General features: G+C 32.9%; 1 protein-coding gene across 1 annotated transcript in view; it reads left to right on the top strand.

Moving 5' to 3' along the window:
- LOC118187957 (glycerophosphocholine cholinephosphodiesterase ENPP6-like) overlaps positions 1 to 27,371 on the top strand; it is a 275,565-nt gene that overhangs the window by 194,564 nt on the left and 53,630 nt on the right. The window contains exons 2-3 of the mRNA XM_085815738.1: positions 15,821 to 16,008; positions 19,969 to 20,140. Coding sequence (XP_085671864.1) covers positions 15,821 to 16,008; positions 19,969 to 20,140 — 360 coding nt within the window. The remainder of the gene's footprint in view (positions 1 to 15,820; positions 16,009 to 19,968; positions 20,141 to 27,371) is intronic.

A 27,371-nucleotide genomic window follows, 5' to 3' on the forward strand; every position in this document is an offset into this window, starting at 1 on the left:
CCTTACCGAAAATATCTATTCATAATTAAGTTATTTACATAATATATATTCTGTAATTAGATTTATGGTTACAACGTAATACACTTTATAATATGCATGCAGACCCATTCTGGTGTGCATTTAATATCAAGTACCTGACAAGGATGTCAAGATAATCTGAGACAACAGTTTAGAGATGAAAGCTCTTAAGGATTTAAGATCCGTATTCCAAGACCATTATAATTCAGCTAGGTCATCTCTGCCTCTAAAGCATGTGATGTCTGTAATGAATTCGATACTAAACTGCATCGCTTATCTTAAAATTAGGCGAATAGCCGTTGTTTTAAGGCAATATTATGTTAATTAGCCTCCTTAAGTCTTACGTCTTTTGAACGTTCAAATCTAAATATTATTCATTTGAGAAAAGTTGTAGAAGGTTTTGAAAAGAATGAGTTTGGCGTTGTTATTTTGATGATAAGACGACTTTAGTTCTTTTCCATCATTTTGTCATTTTCGGCGGAGACAAATGTAAAGGAAACTGTGCATCCATCTGATGTACGGTTTTGTTTTCGCATAATTCTGATGAAATATATCAAATGCATTTATGTGATTCGTCTTTGATTTTGATGAGGCTTCAGAATCTGAACCATTAAAATTGAGTACAGTTTACAGCTACTGAAAATTTTCAGTTTTTCTAACTGTAAGTGTAATCTGAATTGCATATTACAAGAATGAAAAATTCTTTCCAGCAACTTAAAATTAGCTGAAATAGGAATAAAGGAAAATAGTTACTTCATTTTCCAGACCCAAATTAGTGTTAATCACTAGTTCGACTGGTATAAACGCGTAATTGTTTAGAAAATACAGTGTTATTTGTAAGTAAAGTTAATATATTTCAGAAAAGTAAAATGTTATGCTTAAAATAGATCTTAATAACTAAGTTCGAACTCACAATTTAAAGTAAATTAATAATTAATATAGTTTATAATTTAAAAATTAAATCTATCGTTAGAAATTTTTATCATTTGAATTATAATTTTAGTTCTTATTGTTCAAAAACTAATATTTTTTTTAATTTTACGAGGCCATTACCAATGGACTAATGGGATGAAGCCATTGAGCACTGGTAGTTCGACCTAGCACGGTTCAAAGGGCAGGCTGCATAACTGGTTTTCATGGTCTTATGTGAATACCGACCAGTTTCGCTTAAAACGTTTTCCACGAAGATATCCCTCCTCTTAGGTATATAACCCTTATAGTTTTGCCCTATTCAAACAATCTAATCTAATTTCATTTTACGATCCGAAACGTTTGAAATTTAAGCTGAAAAATTTATCTGCAAGGAAAAATTATAAAAAGGAGGACAAAGTATTTGTAACACGATTACCGAAAACAGAATAAAGATTTTCTTTCTCTGTGTATTACTAGTTTAATATGCTTTGGGAATAAGAGTCTAAAATTCTTAATTACAGCAAAACAAACGATGCCTGCGAAAAGAAATTATGTTTTCGTTGTCAGGGAGGCTCACATTAAGGGTCACATTAGGATTTTAGGAATGGAGCTACTAATGCTTTCGTTTACAACCACTCGGCTACTTGTGAGACATCTCATAGCGAAGGCAGAAAAATAAAACTATAAAATGTAAACAGATTCAAGAGGGAAATTACATGAAGCAATCTTAAGCAAAAGTGGAGAGCAATGCATGCCTCCCGACTTCTTTACTAAGATAATATGTTTCCACAAAGATACATATAAATATTTATAGGTTTAAAATCAACTGGCGCAGCTCTGACACAGTATAGATTAGTACACCGCTAGCTGTCCAAGCCGTTGAATTTGCTTAAACAGAAGAGCTTGAAATTCCTTTCAATAACTTTTACATAAATTTCAAAGTCATTTTGAATTTAAAAAGCAAAATATTAGTATGAAAATCAACGTAAAGCCTTTTTAACAATCTAACATATCCTATCAGAATTTAGAAAGTATTTACGGGATGAAATTAATAACTTGCTTTACACTTAAAAAAACTGTAGGAACATAAAAGAGCAAGGCATAATTTGTTATTTCAAATGTCCGATGCAAGCAAATCCAACTGCGTTACCAGATACCTCAATGAGGCAATCAGTTCCAAAAGTATTTGAAAATGAAAATCTCGAATATTTATTTCTGCATCTTTTCGCACAAGAAAATCTGTGTAAGTAAAAAATATTAATATTTTATTCAAAAGCAAACTAATAATAAAAGTACGTATGATTACAAATTGTATGTTTCTACAGAATTTTGCTTTCAACATTTAGATGTATTTCTTTTGATGCAAATGAAAATGGACAGAAAAAAGAGTAAAAAAATATTTAGAAAATAGCGAAATGTATATATGAATATGAACGGAATGAAGTATGTTTATCACTGAAAAGAATAAATTTAATGAACTTAAGTTGATTGAAAGTAAAATACAAGGCAATCTAGCCACAACGAAAAGCTTTCAGGGGTATCTGTCTAAGGAAAATGTGATCGTATTTGGCGGAGAAAAATGATTTCCAGTATTATATATTGTTGCAATGACGAACAGAAAACTATTATAATTGAAGTAAATTTAAGGTTAATGTGCTTTTTAACTGTAATGACAGAGGTTAAAAATTCTACTAACTGATCGATTCAGTACGCAAGTTTGGTTAAATAAAAGATGCAAATGTTCTTCATCCTTCCTTATTTCCTAACAATATGATTCGAAGGCGAAAACAATGCTTCATGGATTTCAAGGATGGCGTCATGGGTTTGAGACTCATTTGAGGCAAATAAAAATTGCAGCATTGCAACCGGAAAGCTTAAGATTATGCTCCAATCTTCAAGGAATTTGCATTAAAGTTAAAAAAAAATTAAAAACGTATTTAATAATTAAAAAAATGTAAAGATTTTTAATGTTAAAATAATTGGATTATTTGAGTAACGGTAAACTGCGTAAGGGCTATCTGATGTAGCGGGATGGATGATTTCGTGGGGGGGGGTTCTAAGGGAAACTGGTTAAAATTAAAAGGAAATCGCATTTTTATCTTAGTATGCAGATTTCAGTTTAGCACCTGAGAGAGCTTTAAGATACAAAGTTACGAAAGTGAGTTAGTTCATTAATTATTTTCTCAAAAATTAAAGATTTAAACGCAAAATCTTATATTTAAAATGCTCTATTCAAAATAAATGACGCAAAAAATTTGCTTCATTCAACAAAGTCAAGTAACTGACTGGAAACTGCTGTATTATTTAACAAAGAAAAGTCTTATTCAAGATGTAGTTGTGCGTTTATTGTATTAGATCGCTCCTGTGCACGAGTCTTTCAGGTACTATTTCTCTTCGTGGGCAACGCTTTCTGTTTTACTAGAACATAGTATATGGTTACTGAAAATAATGAGTATCATCCTCTGAAGTGTTAAAAAGAAATGGAACAAAACAAAAAAAATGTTTTACACCTTGTGTTTTAGTAAAGAGTGCTTTTCTGTGTACTTTTTTAATTTTACTGTAAACTTAGTAGTTACAAACTTATAAAAAGCGCTCTGATTATTTTAAAGAAATGCTGCGTATGTGTTAAGCTTTAAATCTCACTTTATTATATGATTCATTTATCAGAAAATTTTCTTATCTAACTTTTCTTTCTGTGATGTGTTATAATCAGACTAACACAAGACTACTTTCTTTGTAACCACATCCCTTCAGCTTTACATTCGCTTAATGATAGAATTTGCTTTCTGCTATTGAGAGGTCTAGTTATCACGGTGAGCTGGCTTTTACTGAAAGGGCCATCCATCATACTTATCTTCTCAGATTTCTTCAAGTAATGAGTGCTTAACTCTAAGTACTCATCTGCGGAGACAACGCAGATGAAAATCCTCCTCTGAGTTATCACAGTTCTTACCTTGCAAATTCAACTCATAATCACATTTTACTTTTGGGAGATATTTTTGTCCTAGATATGACATCTCTTCAATGAAATCTATTCTCAAACCTTCACTTTAATAAATGATGATCTATGATGCAAATAATTTTTAAATACATTGCAAAGATAATTACTCGTAGATGATCTTAAAGCAATATAAAAATAATTCATTGGTGTATACTTTACATCTTAAAAATAAAATCTTAGCCTCTGAAGCCATTTTGTACAGAACCGAATCAGCATGGGAATTGTTGCAAACATTTCCGTTATGTAATGGCCGCATCAATTTGGAAGGGAAATATGCCGATGTAAAATTTAAAATTAGGCAAAACAGAAACTTCATATTGGCGTAGATTTTGATTAAAAGATTTGAGATTTCGAGGATGCTCAGGTATAGGCCACTATTTTTCACTGGAAAAATATTTTTTGTAATGGTGAAAATAAATCGACAACCATTTTTAATCGAAAGCAATAAGTGAAACAAAGATATTTCATAACTTAGGTTTCCGACATTCTGATATTTTTTCCTCAGCAGATGGTGCTATGTTCGTTTTCGTTAAGCTCAGTTCATTTCTTTCCATATAAGTCGGTTGTCGCTTCTCCCAGCTTTGCAATTTATTTTTTCTTCTGACGAAGAGGTACCTATTCTGAACGCTTTAAAAACTGATTCAAACTTACGCCATTTTTTTCGTAGTTTTTACCTAGTGACCTATTAATTTATTTTAAAATTTAACTAATACGTGAGGACATAAATATTGCATCAATACATTTCTTTCGAGCTTTGTGACACTCCTCAGTTCAGAATTATGAATCAAATTTAATGTGTGTTATAAAAAGAGATCGATACGTTTAAAAAAAAGCAGTTAGAATAACTGGCATTAATAGATCTGTGGCATCAGCTCCCCATTCCGGAGGTGTCTTTTGACCTGTGAAATGTGTTACATTAGTAACATAAGAAGAATTGCCTTCCTGTAAGCTGGTCAAAGTTCAAATCAACGTTTTTCTTTAGTTAAGTCGAGACATTTTTTTAAGCGTTTAAAGCATATCTTATTACGTTACGTTACCTTCTATTTATCACACACATGTCTTGACAAGTGGTGACATTTCATGATACATAATACCTGTAGCTTCTCAGCTACGTGAGCTTACACACAGTTAGTTAGCTTTTGGGGTTTTGCCGTTTGACATAAAATAACTATTTATCTTCCAAATATTAACTTTATTGATAAGTTAATTGGTCATTTGATATATGAAAGCAAGTGAATTCATCGGCTTTGTAATTTTAACCAAATGAGAGATTTAAAAGCATTAAATGCATTTTTAAGTGATTTAAACTTTTATTTTACTTATTATATGCATATTTCATATAAATAAAAGTCTCTTTTGCTGATGATGTGTTTTATTTGATAATTTTGAATAGTTGCAACATTGGTATTGGTTCGATTTATTAAAGGTATTTTAAAATAATTGCCTCCATACAGAATTCCTTGGGTTTTACTTTCTCGTAAGTGCCGCGTTAAATTTATACTTTTGTAATCATAGTTTTGCTGCATTGTTTATGCTATTAAAGTTACTACAAAATTTATGCTATTGAAATATTATTACGTTATTATAATGCTACAATAAAAGTTATACTTCTATAATTTTACAGTATTATTCATTTTTACTGTTGCAGATATATCGTTAAAATATATATGAAAAATCTTACGCCACCTATAAATTTAATAACCAATTTAAAAAACCGTAAATTTAAGGACTATCAATTCGCGTCTTATTTTTGAATAAAAAACTGTCTTAGGAAAATAACAACAAAAATCATATAAATAAACACCCATTTCACACAAAGAAAGAATATGATAAATTTTAAATTTTATCCTTTTATATTTTATTAATTAAGTACTGCACATCATAAATTGTTTAAGAAGTACCAGCTTTATCCGTAAATGTTTACTTTTCCATATTCCCTGTGGTCCGAATTTTAGTCTCAGGACATGCTTATTTTGTTTGCAATGATATGATTAGTTTGTGGATATCCGTTGCAACGAAAATTCTTTAATTTAGCCCAGAGGTTCTCAACCAGGGAGAATTTCTTCCTAGGGTGGATTTCATAGTTTCAAAAAGGAATGAATCAACAGTTTATTTATTTATTTATTTATTTATTTTGTTAAATATTTAGTTTTAGTCTATAAATTTAAAAAATCGTTTTTGTTTTTGGTAGTTTTGGTATTTATAAAAAAATTCTGTACTTCTCCTGTTTGTTTAATTTACAAAACACATTAAAATAATCTAAATTTAAATAAATGTACACTGGTGTGCAAAAATTAAGGACGAGACGGTTTTTTTCAATATAACTTTGTACAAAAGCTTTCCAAATCAACACATTTAATACCGTAAGATCCCCAATACGTAAGGACATGGTAATGTAAGCAACACTTACTAAAAGAGAAATCAGAGGGATAAGAAGAAGCTTTATTGAAAAAGTAGCATGGAGCGCAATGCGACTGAACGCCGAAACATCCCTGTGATGGGTGTCCAGCAAGAAACATCCGGTCTTTAATAGGGGATATGATCTTCCCTGACTGCTAGGCAGGTTTCACAGCGTCTGCCCATGCTGAGAATGAGGGTGTCAATGAGTTGTTGAGGCATTGCTGCCCATTCGTCTTGCAGCGTCAATCGAAGCTCCGGAATCGTTACTGGTGGTAAGGTACGAGCTGCCAAGCGTCTGCCTAGAAAATCCCATACATGCTCGATGGGATTGAGATCCGGAGATCGTGCCGGCCAATCCATACGTTCAATATCCTCACTCTCTAAGAGCTGTTCGGCAGCTACTGTGCGATGACATGGTGCATTGTCGTCCATGAAAAGGAACTGCGGACCCATAGCGCCTCTAAAAAGACGCACATATGGAAGAAGAATCTCGTTACAATAACGGGTCCCGTTGACTGAACCTGCGTCGAAGATGTGAAGGTCTGTACGACTACCAAGCATGATGCCTCCCCAAACGAGAACACCGCCACCTCCCTACCTGTCCCTTTCAATGATGTTCGAGGAATGATTGCGGCTTTCCCGCTCTCTCCAGATGAGTATGCGATGAGAATCGCTACTCAGACTGAATCTGCTCTCATCTGTAAAGAGTACTCGTCCCCATGCATTGTCTCTCCAATTCCGGTGTTCCCGGCACCACACAGAACGCCGCCGATGGGCAGGCGTTAGAGGTACACACCGTACAGGGCGTCGTGCAAACGGACCACCACCATGCAGTCTTCTGACCGCTGTAAAACGCGATATCGGTCGTCCAGTCGCCTGTGTCGTGTGTATAGCGATTTCTCCCGCTGTCTGCCGCCTGTTTCTTCTGGCCTGTAAGAAAATTTACCGGTCATCTGCGGGTGTGGTTCCTCGTGGACGACCCTAAACCCCCGGATAGCTGTTCCTGTAGTTTGAAATTGTCTCCAAAGTCGTGAAACGATGCTGTGAGCAATTCCGAACTCTGCAGCCACACTTGTCACACTGCGGCCTTCCTCCAACTTCCAATGATTCGACCTCGGGTAGAAGCATCCAGATATCGTCTAACAGATTGATTATTCGCCATTTCTCGCTGAGGCAGCAACTCGGTGTGATTTTAACTGCTATACGGCGTGCAATCTCTTTGCCAGAAATACTGATCTTACACCGACAACATGCTTTATACTACTCAGACACTCCCCCATTACGTCTACCTGCATATCTGCGCATGTGCTACCATACATCACCTTACTTAATCTCCTGATTGGTCTTTCTGTTCGCTCTGCCTCTTCGTTCAGCTGATATGCTAATTTTTCGACTTCGTCCTTAATTTTTGCACACCAGTGTATATGTATTTTTCGAGTTCTGGAAAGGAAAGGGAAATGATCGTCCGGCAGTGGTGAAAGGAGTGCATGGGGCAGGTAGCTTGAGAACCATTGATTCAGCTTGTGTGTTACAGTTTAATATACAACATAGCACAGTCAGGATCTGCAGATGGAATTTATTGATAATATCTTAATAAAAGAACTTCACTAGCTGAGCACCATGATCTGAAGGGAATTGCACATTAGCTTTGTATCCAAGAAACATTTCGTGCTAAAAATGTACTAAAATTGATACTGTTCTATTTATTGTAAAATTAAAAATATTTAGTACCACATTCTTGGCAAAGCACGGGCTCGTCCAATGTTTGATTTTTGCCAGTCACATATAAGGCACAATTCTTAGGCATAATATAGACATAAGGCACAATTCTTAGGCATAATGATCTTTCCGGATTTTAAAATCCACTTCACTGGTTTTCATAAAAAAGACTATTTAGGTGAAAATATAAAATGGTTCCTGAGACCTAAAATATTGGATTGTAAGCCCAAGCTTTGTAGACCTATATGATAATTATTTAATGGCAGGTTAACTCCCTGATACCCTGCCCTTAAATACCGCGTGGTTTCTTTATATTAGCCAAATATGCGTAACTTCTATAGTTAGCTAAATTAATTAAAAAATTACTGCGAGTAGGGACGAATAGCAGGGAAGACTGAAACAGTACTTCTAACATATTTTTCTAATCAACACCTGAAAAAATATAGTTTTAGAAATTTTATGTTGGGGAACTTTATTTGAAGATAAATAATGAAAGCTTTCAGAGCGGCAAAAATCGATGATGCCATAATACATGGGCCCTCTGTTTCTACAAGCCTGCCTGCGACAGCATACAGCGGTCAATGAAAAGAAATTTCTGTAGTCTTCCCTTGTAAGCATTCTAACATATTTCAAATAGGTAATTAATTACATTGATGAGTTACCGTTACCTGATGAACATTTTTGTCAAATGGGTCATTATTCTCTGCAGGTTGCTAGAATATATTTTTAACAATCATTTTTTATGTGTTTGGTAAGTATATAATATGCTAATTTAATTGAATACTTTTCGACAATGCTGCTGGTTAAAAAAAATGCACCCAAAGGGGCGTTTTTTTATTTACACATACATACACGTTTCGGGAGCATTTGTACTAACTCCTCTTTCTGCTAAAAATATTTGAAAACAGCATGCATTTAGAATTTCCGATAGATAGTTTTGCGCACTGGAGATATAAATATTTTATACTGTACAGTGGGTTGCTTTCGCTCGCTTTGAAATCGTTGACTTTCTTAATCAGAAATTCGTTTTTTAATATGAAGTTTAAAAATATGAAGTAATAATAAAAAAAATTCGAAATTCAACGTTCGGACTACGTTATTCAGAATTTGATGACTTTAGGTACCGCTGATTTTTAACACTGTCAGAAACATACATACATTAAAGTAGATTTTTCATTATTTAATTTCTTTAAATATAATAATACAGGGCGATAATATTTAGCGGCATCAGTTTGAAAAGTGGTATAGCCGTTTACAGTGATTCGATGCAAAATGCCGTTTCGAGTTTAATACACCTTCTGGGTTAACGCCATTTTGAGCTAAAAAGAGATTTCAGATCTGTTTTGTTATGTAGTTTTTATTTGTTTTTGAGGAAAAGACTCTCGAATCTACATTCATTTCTAAATAGTTAATAAGTAAATATTCACGAACGTAATCTCAAGACATTTAGCTGATTCGTCTAAATGTTAATAAACTGCATTAGCTTAAGCTGGTTTCAATGAATATTTATAGTTAACTATTCATTCTTTGTTGTTTACTAAATTTAAGAATATTTTGCGTTTTTGCCGATAATTAGAATTATAAAAAGTTATTTGGATTTCTACAGAAAAGAAAATTAAGTCTCTAAATATTTCGATGTATGTTTTAAGTAAACATTTACTTACACAGACGTATATATGTTTAAAAATAAAATTCTTATGATAGATCTCAGAATAAATTTGGATGCAGAAATGGTTATATATTACCTTCTTAAATGAAGATATTTTTATCCAATTTGATTTTTACTCTAAGAAACCGTCTTCATGCTCTGACTAAACGTTTGGTAAATATTACTTTTGAGTTGCCATCTGTATTTTTGGTGAAACTACTGTTCATTATTTTAGTCTACATATTTGTACAAATCGTTTTCTTTTTCAAAAGAGAAAACTCACTTAAAATTGCTGCTAAATGGTTCCTTGTATTTATTTACAAATTTGAAAGTTATACATATTACTATTTTTGTATTATTTTATACTGTACAGAAAATTATACATATACTATTTTTGTAATGAATCTCTTCATCATTGTTTTATTTTTATTTATCTTTAACATATGTACAGACATATGCTGCCCACGTTCAAGAAGAGGGGAAAAGTGTAGATAAAGTGCGTATGTGAAAAATATTTTTTGCAATTAATATGACAAATTATGGCTAAATTTTTAACATTATATGGTTTTTTTCCATATTTAGTATTTTAAAAACCTCTTCCATAAGAAAACATACGAAGGATATTCCTTTAATATTCGATTATTCTTTTAACTTACGATGCATATATTACTTTTACTTAATTTGTAGTATATAATATCTTCATGAGAAGTTATTAGATACTACAGTTTTTCTGGAGGAGCTACGGTGACTTCTGATATATTTCAGTCAGTCACTTCAATCGAATCCAGAAAAAATTAGGTTTTTGACGGTGTTAGTTCCTTGGTTTTCAGTATTTTTTAGCCGCCGGCCCGTTTCAATCAAAAGAGAAGAGAACGAGACCATACATAATAGAACAATACCATATTTCAGAAAAAAATATACTTGAAACGAGAACGAAATATCGTAGGAACAAAAATATCTTGGAGTTAAAGTCACACATCCTGAAGCAACTTCAGAGTGCAAAGAGTTAGAATCTTTCACATGAAAAGAGAGCGCTCTGCAGGCTTTTTACAATGTTCTCGCGAGAATTGGTGGCTGGTTTATGCATGAGAGTCGGAAAAGAAATTTTGCTTCTGTTTCGTGATTTCGTAATGCTATATTCTTTAAACTCAATCCGTTTCGAATTTATATTTATCTCTAAGAATATGTTGTAAAAGCAAAATGTTATTTTGTAGTTTTCCAAAAGAATATTTTAAAACAGAGCTAAGTTACGATTTCGAGCGAGTTTTATTTCAAATGCGGAAACTTATTGTAAATGAAACCAGAAATAACACATAATGATGAAATATAAATCGTCTCTTTTTTCCTTTTTTTTTAAGTCTGATTCGAAAGCAAGACTATAAAATTTGGACTGTTTTGCTTAAGTTCATGGATTATATAAGTACTTCAAATATTTTCATATTCTTCCTCATAGTCAATATTATGATAAAGCTTTATAAAGAAAGGAGAAAACATTTTTATGGAACCTAATTACTCAAATGTTAATTTCTTGCTCCGTAAACAGGGCCAACTGACTTATCGTTTCGTCCTTGAATTTCCAGTAAAGTAACACTAACTCTGGCGAAAGTTTAAGCAAACCATTTTATTAGAACTTCAGCTTAACAACTTTATAAAGCTTGTTTAATAAGAGGACAGTTCAACTCTTAAGAGATTTAACGCAGCAAAAAACTTAAAGAAAACTTTAACTAATATAAGTGTGAAATTTACAAGCCCTGTTTCAGCACAGGCCCTCGATATAACGCTTGTTTAACTCACTTAGAATTTGCTTAAATAAATATTTGAAATAAAATATAATTAGTTAAATTTCCGAAATATTTTATTTCATCCTTTAAAGATCAAGAATCGACCACGAACTTCCCTTAAATAAACTTACTTTTTATTTTAGAAATTAGAAGAATTGAACAGTCCTTAAATTTCAAATGAAATATACACTAAGCTTCATTATGCATAAGGGTTATTATGTTTTCTAATAAAATATAAAACTAGAGAATATACCTCTCTTGATATACAAGGTGAGGGCAAAAATTGTTCTTTTCGACCGAGTACATCGTGGCTCATTGGAAAAGTCGACATGTTCTAAAATCGGATATCGCCAGTTCGAACCCTGTTAGCAGCAATTCGTCTAAAATTGATTTTGCTTAAACTTCCTTTCTGTTAATTTATTTCTTTTATGTTCAATTTATTAGAGAATGATCTCCATTTTTCCAGAAACTTCTGAGTCTGTAATGTTTCAAGCTCGTTCATATATAAGTGGTTACTTATTCAATTCGAATAATAAAAGCTTGAGACTTGAGTACTTTCCTCTTCATTTACTTAATCACTTCATCTACGCGATAATATTCATGTCTATAAGTTTTTTAAATTATGCATAAATTATTAAATAATTCTATTTTAGGGCTTTCCTTAGCTTGAAATTAGCATCATAAAACTGTGAAATATTGAAACTTTGAGGTTTTATTCCATTTTGGGAAATAATTACATAGATGATTTTTGAAGAGATCGTGAATGTTTCGGTCAGATATCTCATTGTGGATTATGAAACTACTGGCTTACAGATGCATCACTCACTCCATTGATTTCACAGGAGCAAATGATACGAAAAAGCTGTAGTCTACAGGCGGGCTGAAAGTGTATCATGTTTCCTTTAGTTTTTAAAAAAAATTTCAAAGAGGACGATAGATATGTAATTGATAATATAATGTGAGTTTCTTAGACCTTTAACTGTTTCGATGAGGTTTAGCTCTTGAGTACAGTGATCGAGCAATTAAAGACTACTGAATATTGATAGTTCGCTCCAGATTCGAACCTAACAGAACGGGGTGACAGCATAGTCGATTTAGTGATATTCCTCATGTGTAATATGAATGTAAGCCTTCTCACTTAAGACTTTCCTTACAAAAGAATCCTTTCCCTCTAGGCAGATAGCCTTCGTATGTTTCGCCATTCCTAAATAACTTAACTTATCCCGAGTGAACCTTGATAACCTGAACCTTGAACATCAAGAGCTTTAACCCTTAAGGATTACTAAGATTATCAGGAAAATTCAGGATAAATATTAGGTAAGATTTTTATATTACGTAAATACCTCTGCATTTTGCAAGCTTTATATGGTGGTTTGCACTAATGATGATTTCCAGAGAGAAATCTACTATTCGGATCCAGCGATATATAATTCTTTTAGTAAAATCAGTACATTATTTTTTTTTAATATTGATAGAAAATTTTCATGAAAAATGTTTTAAAATATGATTTGACTATCAACAAATAAGTTAATAAGAAAAATTCTCTACTTTTTCCCAAATCTAATAATTTATTAATTACCACACATTTATTCACTTAAATTGATAGATGATATTTATTATGAAAAATGCTCAAAATCTAAAATGGCATCAGCTATGAATGACCACTTTTCCCTTGAATTCTAATGCAAAATCATTCCAAAAAGAAATTATTATTATTCATAATTATGCATTTGTGAAATATAAATTAAGGCAACGGAAGAAAATGCGATTCCATATTATATTTTGGACGATATATATAAGAGATATTTTCAAATGTGACTAGAATGTGCATTTTTCTTGGAAATTTAGAAGACTGCTTCAAAAAGAAATAAAATTCTGCTACGCTTTATGATATTTATCATTTAGCATACTTTAAGCTAATAATTTGTATTTTGAATAATTTATGAAAAATGTGCTTAATTTGTAAATAGATGTGTGGAAATTACGGTAAATTAAACTAAACAAAAAAATTGCTTCTTCCCGGAATTTTTCATTACTTAATTTTTATGGTCATTCCCCAAAAGCTGCTTTTCATTCAAAACTATTTTTCATTACTTCAGTACATAGAAACATTAATAAATTGATAATATACAGTAAAAAAATTGCTTCAGGAATAACTCATTCGAACTCTTCAATCGTCTGAAATAATGCACGTTGCGCTTCAGGTTATCAAGACTTCCAAAAACCGAGAATTTTATAACCTTGAATATTACTGAAACCCTAGTCTCCATCTCCTCGCTTACTACTGAAAAGTGCACGTTATACCTTTGAAAAATATTTACTTAATGTTCCTTTATGATTTCGCAGATTTTTAGAGAAATGCATAAATTTAGAAAGTAATGAATTTGTCGTTTTAGTAGACAAATTAAACTTCCTTTTGTAACCCATAAAAAACAAGATAAACACAATTGTGAATGTTGTTAACAGGAGTTAAAGTTTTGCTTTTAGGTATTATTTTTAATTCTGCAACCCAATTAAAATAGCAAATGAAAACAAAAAATAAGAAAAGTGGTATTAGAGTACTGGGGTTTGCCACAGCATAGAAAAGTTATCTGCCTAACACGCTTATTGAAAGACTTTTTAGGGAAAATTGGTACGTATCCACGTTAAATTTAGGATAAATCGTAAAACTACGGAAACACGTAGCTAGACCGTTCACCTAGGATCGAACCCAAGCCAATTCCTTGAAGTCGGCGGTTTTTATCACCTTAGCCACTGGTGAGACCAAATACACTTTGAGGATAAGGTATATTAATTCAAGGCAATACAAAAACCGAATGCCTTTTTTAAACTAAATTCTAATAAGAATATGAAGGGAAAATGAAGCAGCTAACAATTTAATTATTTTTTTGGATTTAAAGAATTCATATCCTGCTGATTAAGACTTCATATCCTGAAAGAATTCATATCCTGCTGATTAAGACTTCATATCCTGAAAGAATTCATATCCTGCTGATAAAGCAGTTTCGGTTTATCTGATGGCAACGAACTAAATTGCTTTTCTCCCTACGAAGCCTTGCTTAAAAATGTAATTTCAATCGATTTAATTTAGTAATACGAGTAATACGATTTAGTTTAGTAATAGTAATACGAGGACTATCAGCCTAGCTCCATTTAATTTCTGCCTAAAACGCAGACTGGATGATAGAATCCGAGGCTGTGTAATTTTCCTCACAAAGTTTTGAGACTGATGGAGTTTAAAAGCTTTTTTTCTTAATAACTTTATAGAATATCCTTGGGAACTTTTACTTTCTTGGGAAGCATGCTTTAAGTCTGGAAAAACTCACAGGATTATTGTTATGTCTTACTAATGAAACAGAGAACGTAATAATGTTGTAAAATATCCTATTATTATGAGTTCAAATACTTTAAAGTAGACACTGATCGCGTTTACAGAAACAGTCAGCATTTATGGCATAATTTAAAGAAAAATTTCAAATTAAAGTAAGTTAAGTCCTACGTTAGCCAAAGGTGACGCAGAAATGATTAACGAAACTGTATCGGGACACAAACTTGGTTCAAACCTGTACCGGCGTGGCTCAAAACTGTAAAACTGTACTTCTCAAACTTGGCTTAAACCTGTACCGCCGTGACAAACACTATTGACAAAAATAAAGCAATGCTAAAGACAGACTGCTATAGTAGAATTTCAACTATCAGCGTGGCCTTCAGCAGGCGAAACATGCTCTCACTAAACAATCTAAAACATTCCTTTAAATACTATCCCTTTTCACCTCATTTGAATACGCGTGAATTAATGCTAATGCGTTCTGGCGGGAATGAAGAAAGACAGTAAGAATACTTTATATAAAATAACTGATGAGATAAAATAAATAAATACCTGACATCTTTTATGAGATTATAACTACAGAAGTGCATTATTTTGTTCAAATTCGATGCTTAGGGTAATGAATGGCAATATAGTTGTAGATGTTATTATGGCTCCGAATTTGAAGTTCTTACCGTTAGAATGCTACTAGATTTCTTTACCTGTCATACCGACCAAGCAGCTGATTTGATGATGTTGAACTATATGTTGATATTTATAATAACGCTTGTCGGTATTAACAATAATACTTGTAGTGATAATATTTCTTTTTTTAACTCAGAGATGAAGGAAAAACGTTATATTCGAACTATTTTTTTATTAGTATGCCTTTCCTTTTACACTCATGTTTTGAAAATTATAATTTTGAGTTTTGTGTATGCGGTTTTGATATGAGCTAAGCAGTTTTTTATATATTTCATTCCCTCAAACACACAATTTTATAAAAAAATATCAATTTTCAATTTAATTTTTAGGTTTATATGCCGAGAATCACGGATTCGTACAGAATATGATGTATGACTCGTACTATGGTGACTTTTTCTTAATGGGACCCAATGACACAGCTTCTGTACCCCACTGGTGGGATTGGGCTGAACCGATATGGATTACCGCAGAAAAACATGGAATACGGAGTGCACTTTACTGGTGGGATGGTTGTCAAGTAAGTCATTCTAATCTAATCATGTTAATATTATATAAATGAAGTCACACCTTTCGCTAAAAAAATTTCTTATATTTTAGTAGTTTTATTTTTATAGGGTAATTCGTATATGCAGGGTGCTAGTCGTTTTTTTCTTTATAAAATCGTTTAGTCATGCCACATCGTCAGAAATTACGAACAAACAAATGCGCGTTTAAAACGTTCTGTCCTTAATACTGTTATATAATTAAACTATTGATTTACCTTACCACCAGTCAGAAAATATGTATTCGACAACTTTAATAGAAAGAGGGTAAAAATTAAGTTACCTTAAGTTAAAAAAATATTAACACACTAAAAGTGCAGCAAACAAAACTTTAAAATAATTAAAGTTAAAAGTTAAACAACCTTAAGGGTCAAAAACAAAAGTACAAAAACCAAGTAAACTTAAGTGCCTAAACTAAAATTCAAAACTAAACAACTTCAACTTAAGAAATCTTTTAAAGCAACCAAACCTAAATTTAAAGTTTACAAAGTTACAGTTTAAACTTACAACCAACTTTAAACAACTAAACCAAAAAAAAAAAAAAAAAAAAAAAAAAAACATTAAGAACTTCAATTACTGATCAAAACTGAATTAGTAAGCAAAACTTAAGCTTGAAAATAATAGCAATTAATACATAACAATTCCATGTCTACGAAATGTCTTTTCGTACTAAATCGACGATTCTCTACAACTTTGTAATTCACATTTTTTCCTATCTCGTACCGTTTTCGAGATAGGGATGCTTACTCAGCCGTTTTCCACCACGTGGCGCTGTAAGCTATTTCATTCAGTAGGTCATGCCATTTACTATAGCTAGACACCACTTTTATGACTATAGCTGTAGCCGTTCGGCAGTTAAATGGGTGGTACCGGACTTTAGTGGGCACCCTGTATATCTTTCTCTATGTATATATATGTATATATACAGAGAGAGATACAGTTTGGGTATCATTAAAGTGACCCTATTCAGACCTCTGTAGAATCCGTTCTGCCTATCGTATTTTGATGAAACTTGCTATATACGTTATATGGACTCTGGGAAAAAGATTTCTGCAGTAAAATAATAGTTCAAATTTTGAAAACCACATGGCAATTTTCAAAAATTCCTTACTCAAATTATTTAAACCTATAAAGACTGAGCCTTACAGAAGAAAGATCGAGCTTTACTGGTAAAACTATTTTATCAGAACGGCAGCAATAGCTTAACTGCATTGCGTGAATATCGTCGTTCAAAGGGATTGCGAAAAGGGCCCCTATCGAACTATGTTTTATTGCAGAAATCATTTTCCCATGGTCCATATAACATATATACTAAATTTCAGCAAAATTCGATAATAGAACAGGTTCTAGACGGGTCTGAATAGGGTCATTTTAATTCTAACCACCTTGTACATAATATATATATATATATATATATATACGCTGTATGTATGTGTGCGTGTGCGGTGTGTAATGTAAATAATGAAGATAAAATACCGTAGTTCATTATTTTAATTTGAAGTACCCCCTTCTAACTCCTTTATCAAGTTCTTAACTCTGATAATGATAGATTATTTCCTGTATTACACGGAAATTTTGTTAAATAAAAAGAAAAAATGAATTTTTTGTAATTTTTTAGTAAGCATATTTTCCTATTTAGTATAACCAAACTCGGTAAACGTAAACTCGAAATCTTATTTAAATATATCTTCAAATATGAAAATTTGATCGTCTGCAAAATATTTTAATTATGATTTCAATCAATGAATACTATCTAAAATAATTCTTCTGTATAAATTAGTTTTAATAATTTTTGGATACGTAACAGTTAAATTTTATTTTTTGTTAATATGTCATAATTCTGACAAGCAGTTTGTAGTTGCAATATGTATAAATAAGGATTGTGTAATATATAAATATATAAACAAAATTCTAATTTTAATTCGCCACAGTCTCGTAACTGTTCTTTTTAATTTGCTAGCCCTTTCTTTGCTTGCCCACCAGCGGTCGAGTGGATGGTAATTTGACCTAGGTTCGATTTCAGGAGACCAGATTAATTGCATGGGCGTTTTCGTAGTTTTCCGCATATGTAACGTGGATACGAGCTAGTTTCCTATAGAAATTCTTTCACGGTGGCATTCCTTCCCTTAGGCAAAGCGCTTTCGTGTGCTTTGTATTAATTAGATAAATAAAAAACTCGTTCTTCCCTAAAAATACAAGTTCTTTATAATAAATATCTGGAAATTTCGTGATTTCAAAATTAATCCTCGCATGATTCTTACATAACGCTAACAGCGTACATATTTGCATAAACTTTAGACTTTTTAAAATTAATATGACTGAAGATAGAAAGATAAACGTATTCTAAAAATTGGGCAGGTTTTCAAAATTACGAAGATTTAAATTCTGGATAATTTAGAAATTATTATTCTCTATAAAATTTTAAGATTTTTATTTTCTGTATAATAGTTCACCTTAATTTTTACTGCTTTCCCAGTTTTATCAATAAAAAGCTTTTCTGACATTCAAGGTATTTTTTTCTCTTTGAAAGAAGGATATGTAAGAAGAAAAATAAGTAAGATTAAATGCTAAATTTCATTATCAACAGCCCCTTTCGTTCTCTTTTTAAATTTGGTGATTTCCTATCTCTATTCTAAACATAATGATAGATTTTAATAAATCTTTCTAAACTTCGGTATTTCAAAATTTTCTCTCATTTCATCACTCATATAGAATAATAACGACGCATAAGGCTTCGGCCTATTATAGCATAAAAATCTACGGCCTGACAAAACACTAAATCCGTCTCCTTCAGCATTCGATGTATAATCTTGCGCCACTTCCTTTCTGCATCTCTCTCTCTCTTGCTGGCTTGTTTTCATCGGTAATATTACTTATTACTTACTCTCTGTGTTTCATAAAATATGAAAATTTACCAGGAATGGAAGTGCATTTTGGGCCGATTTAGCAATGCTTAAATCAAGCAAATATTTTATAAACAATAAAAGATGGTACTCAGTCTGCTGTACTAGCACACAGCAGTTCCAAACTAACGACAAGGATAAACTACGGCTCATGAACGTATACTGAGGAACATTACTATATCATATTTTCAATCAAGGCGAAATCTATGAAAGAGGGAAATATGTTTTGAAAGCCTTGAAGCACTTACATAATGATGATTTCAAAGAAAAAAAAAAAAAAAAAAAAAAAAAAAAAACGAATTAAATAAAATTAATCTATGAGCGAATTCATTTGTTAATATATTAATATGTTTTCGAAATTAATATCCGTATTTTTTTCCATGCCCAGTACATTGAATAATGCCAAAAATCGTTTTACGGCAATATCCGGGTTTATCGATAACCCGGATATTTGTTTATGCGGCATCGCTAAAGTCTTGTACCTGCTAAATTTCATTTTCACATATACGTATACGCATGCTAATTGAGAAAAGGTTAATATAAATTTCAGTTAAAGTGCGAAAAAAATAACAATAATTTAATTTTCAAATTCATATCTTTCCATCAATAAACTGTAATAAAATTTCTTCACAAACTTAGATCTCTGTGAGGAAAATGGCAGGTTTTTACGTTACACTTCCTATGTAAAGGACTGATTAGATTGATACACAGAAAAGGCTATCTGCCTAAAGTTACTTTATAGAGGTCATCTGTTGAGAACTGGTTTGTATTTGCATAACGCATGGGGAAATTCACGAAAAATACCCGTGCAGTCAACCCATTCACCTCGATTTATACCCAAGTCAAACTACCAATACTCAGCGGTCTTAACCTTTCAACCACTGGTGAGGCTAACAAATACAAGAATACTTTTTCAGATATTATACCACATTTTAATGAAATTATTACAATTTTAAGTATTGTTGTAATAGCAAAGAAGCTTGGCTGAGGTTCACGAAATATTCAGTAATTTGCTTATTTTTCTATTTTTAGGTGGAAATCAAGGGCAGAAAACCTACTTACTGCCGTAAGTACAAGTACGTAGGTTACTCCTGGCCGACAGTCAACGAGGACGCGAAGGAAGCTTTACTAACTGCCCTCGATCTCCTCGAGAATGACGAAATACAACTAGTACAAATCTACTACGAGCCAGTGGACTTCTATGGTAATTATTTTCCCACAGTTCGCATCATCTGAATTAAATCTATCAGCAAAACAAAGACTATGTGAAGGAAAATTTCAATATTTTCTCTCTTGCTCCAAATTTTGAAAATAACTCCCTCTCGAGGTATAGTCGCATAGGAAAATATTTTCCCAACATCATTAACACAAAATGAATTATAGTTGTTAATGTTACATTAGGTAAAATTATTTTGAATTAGAAAAATGTATGAATCTATTCTCGTTGCAAAATTATTGTATTTTATTGAATTGGTTTCGTTGGATTTAAAAATATTATATCGTCTCGTTTCACATTTCAGTAAGAAACAAGATGAAAATATTGTAAGCAAAGTAAATTGACAAAATTTTGTAAAAATTAATTTGAGAGGAAAGTATTTTAAGGAAAATGTTTAATAGAAAATGAATTATTAATGTAAAAAGCGTAACGGAAAAACCAGGTACAATGTTTTCCTACGTTGGTAAGAAACGTTCAAACGCTTCAACTTCGACGCGTATACTTCGCAAACGCATCAAATAATTGATATCATTGTGAGATAATAGTTTATCAATATGTATCATGTTTTTTACAATGTATATTCTTAACAAATGTTAGCAAATGTTTAATGTTCTATGTTAAATATTTGCTAATATCTTTAATATTTCGCTAATATTCTTCCTTTGTTCTATTAATATATCTTCGTGCATTGAGTACATCTGACTAACTTAGAATCTTAACATACATTTAGTAACTATTAATTATAATGCATATACTATTCTGCTTCGATTCCTGATATTAATCAGAAGATTCTTGATATAATTTGAAGATTTTCAATAATTTTTTAACACCTGATTAGAAATTAACCATCTTCTTCGATATTACAATGATTTAATATTTAAAGAATTCATGAATAACAGATGGTACACAAATTTGTTAATTAGTTGAGGAATTAGTGATTAAAATATACTGAAAAATAACTCTAAGGTATTTTGTCCCTCCTTCGCGGTGCTACTGAGCACTTCCGTTTTGATATTGGAAAGTCCGGTGTTTGAATCACGACGATGAGATTGCAAGTTTTTCTTGTTCCTGCTGCAACAAATCTAATGACTCTATAGTTGCTCCCAAACTAAAATGTGGTGGATGATAATTCATAACCGTCAACATTTGGTAATTGGCTCCAGCTTCCCAAGTCGCCCTTGAATTGAGAAGGATGTAACGGCTTCATTCTGTAATTGGAAGCCCGTCCGGCTAGCAATTAGGGAGTCCGAAGAACTTCCTAATCCTAGGAATCCACTGAAGACAGTGTGGATTTCTTCTGTTTCCCGACTTTGAAAAAATTCTAAAGATGCTAGAGTGGCGCCTGAATTAAGACTTGAAGATGGGGTGATGATAATTTTTGACCACTAGGATTTCGCGATCTAAATCACCCTTTAAGTGTGGGAGAATGTAAGATATTTTCCTCCTTACCGCTTATCTTCGTAGTGTAATTGGAAAGCACGTCCGGCCAGCAGTCGGGAGGTCCGAAGCTCTAATCTTGGTCAGGGCATTGCACATTTTTCATATTTCCTACTTTAACAAGCCTAATGATTCTAAACGGTAACCGATGTAAAAAAAGAATGTTGAATAATTAAATGAAATGTAAAGAACGGACAAGTTTCAATTCGTGTTAAATTTGCAGTAGACGTTGAAATATATTTTTATTTAATTTTTAAATAGTAAAATAAGTAATAATTTTCATATTGCCTTTAGGCACAGTATATCAATAGACAGTTTCACTAAAATGGGAGAGAGAGAAAGAAAGTGGGACAAATTTATCTTTTTTTCTATTTCAGATAGAAGCACCATCGTTTGTTTTATGTGACTCCGAACTTTGTTACATGTGAGTTGAGATATCCTTACTGATGATAAGTCGAAGACCCATTGTGACAAGTCGCATGTGCTTTTTGAGCATGAAAGACGTATCATCTTTCTTTGGTACAAATTATCTCCAACAATTCGTAAACTCTTGCTGTACATTCCCCCAATATTTCATTAGGGAATACTTAAAATCATAAGCTTTCAAAAAATAGTCTAGCTCGTTAAAAGATTTAGATAAACGGTTTAGGGGAGCAATCCAGTTTATTATGGTGCAGATGTATGGTGACACAGACCATCGCATTTGAAGATCTGTGGACGTTCATAGACGTTACCTCTAGCCGTTAATGTAAGCTCTAACTCGCTGTGATGCAATTTTAATAGTATATCATGTTTCTTATAGTTGATTTTTATAGAGGTTTCATAAAAATATATTATAGGTCACTTATGATTACTAACCACTTCACATTCATTAGTCTGTTCAACGAATTTTGATATCGTAGATATACAGGGTGTTTCATAGGTCATGGGACAAACTTGGAGGAGTTGTGGAGCGTACTAAAATATGCATTTTTTTATAGGAATGTAGGATCTAAAGTGACGGATTAAGGCAAGAACGTAAAAAAACGACACGAGAGGAAAATGTGTTTATAACGCAAATAAAATAGCCGCAAAATGCTTCTTTGTAGAAATACAGTATTCAGAATAAATGTTCAAATTTGCGACCACCAGCAGTAATACATGCTCGGTAACGTCGCAGAAGGGATTGACGAACATTTTGAAAAACGACAGGCATTTCGCGCACTCTTGCAGTCGCAATGTATAGTCGTGCAACGAGGTCCTCCAGTGAGCCAACGGGAGTCTCGTAAATTATTCTATTCAGATGGTCCTATAAAAAAATCCAAGCTGGATAAATCTGGCGAACGGGGTGGCCATCGAACGGGTCCACCGCGACCAATCCATCGGGCCAGAAATATCCCATCCAAGTAATTGCGGACCCGCACGTGGTTATGGGCTGGTACACCATCATGCTGGAACCACATGCGATCACGAACGACAGCCGGAACATCCTGTAGCAATTCCGGTAGCACCTCTCGCAGAAAAATATGATAACATAAGCCATTTGTACGTGCAGGTAAGAGGTATGGGCATATAAAGTAGTCGTTAACAATATCCGCCCACACATTCACGGAGAAGCGGGTTTGGAATGCATGTGGACGTGTGTCGTGTGAATTATGAGTTGCCACATGTGCAGGTTGTTGGCACGCTATTGAAGCTTTTTCGTCCTTTGAAAAAGTTGCCTCGTCCGTAAATAGCACATCCGATGGGAAATCCGCCTGCGCCGCCACTGCTGCAAGAACCGATGACAGAAATGAACTCGAAGAGGGTAATCTGTCTCTTGCAAGGCTTGGACTCTCTGCAAATGGCATGGGTGCAAACCAGTTTCATGCAATACTCTCCAAACGGTGTAATGATTCAGCTGCAGACGACGTGCAGTAGCTCTTGTCTGAGGTAATTCATGCACAATATTCAAGGTGGGTTCTTCAATGCGAGGTTGTCGTGCACTTCTTCCACTCCTAGTGTTAGAGGTGGCTTCAAGTGACCCGTTTTCACACAGAGACTGATGCAATCTCTCGAACATTCTGTGCTTCGGCGTACGCCTGTTAGAAAACCGTTCCTGGTACAACCGCAGCGCTGCTCTGCCGTTCCCATTAGCAGCACCATACATGAGATGCATGTCAGCTTTTCCCTGTGCGTAAACTCACCGATCACGCTCGACATCAGAGTTGCGAATGTTCCTCTGATGCATCGGATCGTGGTTTGTCCGGCTCACTACCGCCCTCTACTGCTTCATTGCCAGCCAATCACAGCTGTAGTCCCTATCCATGATTTATGAAACACCCTGTATAGAGAGGGGTTTATGTATTTAATGTATAAATTATGTATTTAATGTATATCTTAATAAAAATTTAATGTATAATGTATTTAAAAACTTTGCAATTGCTTTCTGCTTCAAGAGATTTTCTGTTGTTTATAATATTTTAACATTAGAAACACTACGTACCTTTTCGAGTATTCTTTCCACGATTCGAATTTCAATTTTAAAATGTTGCTTATTTTGCACATCGAAATTTTAATATTAGTCACTTTACAACGTTTTTCGATTTATGGAGCAAGAATATTTCTCTTCGGAAAGCTCAAAAACATATCCTTTTAATTTACCAGTTATGTACACATGCAATATTTTGAAAGAAGAATAAATTTAAAAGTAACAGGTGATATTTCTTATTGAAAATAATACGCTGTTGACAGAAATGTTATTCCAAATAGTTTGCCTCTTTAAAATTCTTTTCCGATATCTTTCTTAAAAACGCGTGAACACCTTCTGTAAGTTGTGATATTATTTTTAATTGCATTACTATACCTATTCCTCATTCTTATCATTGTTCTTTTGGTATAATCCATTGTTTGAGATACGCCTATGAATCAAGTATTATACTTTACTTGAGTATATTCAGTAATGTGTCTCATAGTGTATTCCATAAGTTGCTGGTTTCTTCATCTTACAAAGTATTTGTCCTGTGCCTCCAATTACATAATTCATAGTCCTGTGCTTCCAGCACATGTACATCCTTTTAATTTGATGCCACGTAAGGAATTATTTATCATTAGTTCTTCAAGTAGTCTGAATTTTGCTTGGACGATTACATACGAGTTGTTACATTGAGGTAATAAACTTTGCTTCGCTTTCCTTTTAAAATAGTTGCAGATCTGTAGATCAAAGGATTTTCAGAGTCTGCTCTATATTCGTGTCTTTCGCTACTGTAATGAAATTGTTCTAACTATCACTTCAGTACATTCTATACCAGACGTTTAATTGCCACGCTTTACGTGTATAATTGGTTAAGTAATATGGTAGTGGCAGTGATTTCACTGCGGATTTGACGTTTATAAGCTCAGTGGAACGTTTATGAGGTCGTCCTTGTATTGCAGTTTGTTAGTTATAATAGGACATCATTTGCCCTCATATTGCTGGCAGCTCACGAGTTTGACTTGCACACAACCCTGGCACCCTGCATATGGCACCCTGCCCTGACTAGCCATTCCACAGATCTGTCCCCAGTAACAGATCTCTGTAATGTTATAGGCCGCTCTATCGAGGTTTCGCCGCAATCACATTTGCAAGAACATGAAAATATAGTTCAATCTGCCTGAGAGAAGTTACTTTAAGGACCTAAACGACTCTATGCCATTACGCGTTTCGAAATGCATTAGAAAGAATCATAACCCCATGCTCTGTTGGATGCTAAAATGTTTTTGTAAGTTGTGCAGCAAATATTTGTTATACCATTACCATTCTTAATACATTTAATTAATTGCTTAGTGATTACTAACACATTTCGAAGTAACATTTTGGAAATTATGTAATATTTCCAAAAGCCTTAAATCTGTTTCAATTAGTTCTGATCAATTTTTTAAAACTGTTCTTCGCTTTACTCTTCTGAGAAGACGTATGAAATAACCTTATTCCTTTTTACTATTGAACGTGGAATGAAACAGCTAGTGTTAACATAATAATACTTCCACGAGTTAGGTTTTATGATGTATACGGAAAATAGGGAGAAAAATCTGAAAGTTTCAGATTTTATATTAAGTCCAAAGGAAAGTTTTTTTTTGTTCATTTATACACACATTCACGTTTGGAGAACCGTTTTGATAGCATTTGGGCTAAAAATATTTAAAAACAGCGTATCCTTAGAATTTCCGGCATACAATCTCGCACGCTGGAGATATAAATGTTTTATTCTACATTGTTGCCACTGTTTGCTTTGAAATGTTTCAGTTTTTTAATCAAAAATTCGGTAAAATTTTATAAAACATGAAACTGATCATAAAACAAATTCCAAATTCGGGCTTTCAGCTGTCTATATTCGGGTAAAGGAATACGTAATACATAATCTGATCGCTCTAGGTACCTTTATTTTTTCACAATGAGGGAAACATACATACATTCATGCAGACTCATCATTATTTAATTTCTTTATTTATAAAACACGGCGATAATATTTGTTCGCAACAATTTGAAAAGCGATTCAACCCTTTTAGTGACTCGACGCAAAGTGCCGTTTCGAGACTAATAGCTCTCCTGAGCTAATAAGGTTATTTTTAAAAGAGTTCACAGTATATTAATTCTTAAAATTTAGGAACAAAAATGTCTTGGCGTCCATTGTAGATGGAGGACAGAAGAATGGGACAAGGTCTTGAGTTTTTCAATAACTTTATTTCCTCTCAGGTATAGTTATCTAGGTATTGAATTACATATTGTAGGATTCACGTTTCCTCGGATAAAGGTCTCTCTAAAACATAGTCCAAAGCCGTATCAGGAACAATCAATTCAGAGCCGAAAACGGAAAAGATACCGGTATTTCTACGTTTGAGAGATGCATCTTCCACTCCAAATTTAACAAAAGCTCCGCTAGGCGATGGGTTTTAAAGAATTAAATTCAACATAAGACTGTAATACATCTAGTTTCTTAGCATGACTGAGGGAACTATTCCTTTTCAATCTTTGATTATTTTGCCAATAATTAAAAAAAATGCATTGCGATGTTGATTCCGAACTCTGAAGCGTTTTAAAGTATTTGGTGAGATTTTGTATACTTCTCAGCCTCAAGGGCTGCAAACGGAGTTCAGTTGTGAAAAATAAGGAAACCAGTTATTTTGTTTATATAAATGTTGCTTCTTATTTACCATATTTTTTAACAAATAATTTTAATTTTTCGTCACTTCTGTTCTTAAAATTGGATATATTTGCAAATATAACAATATAGCAAATATAGCAAGTAATCAACATAGTTTCCAAACTATGTTTCTCTTTAATTATTCATTTGTACGTCAATCGGAACAATTTACAAATATCGTGTTTAATGTCTTCTCACACTGAACAGTAATTTAATCAAAACATATTAAGTAAAACGAATCAAAGCGTATGGGAAAGGTTGTTAAGAAAGTACAGTGTCCCACTTTGTTGTCAGGCTTAAAGTCTTGCAAATGAAATAAAACATAATCATATTTAAAAACTTTATTTGCTCTCTCAGATATAGTATACCTCAACGATATTTGAATATTAAGAGCTGCATCTGAGAAGTATACTCTCTATCATACCTCTCAGACGCAGATCTTAATATTATTGCATCTTAATATTATTTGGGTTATACTTTATAATTTAATGATAGTAAATAATCTGTTCTAATTTAGGAATTGTCTGACTGTACTATATGGTTCAAGAAAATCTACAGGTTACACCTGAAAGATTATGATTCTCCAGCGATGACTGATACGAATTTCGAAAAGATTTGGTCTTCTTGAGTAAAAGAATGAA

The sequence above is a fragment of the Stegodyphus dumicola genome, chromosome 4, assembly GCF_044657685.1.
Source record: "Stegodyphus dumicola isolate Sdum_Otavi_A_Nest chromosome 4, ASM4465768v1".
NCBI classification, from domain to species: Eukaryota; Metazoa; Arthropoda; class Arachnida; order Araneae; family Eresidae; genus Stegodyphus; species Stegodyphus dumicola.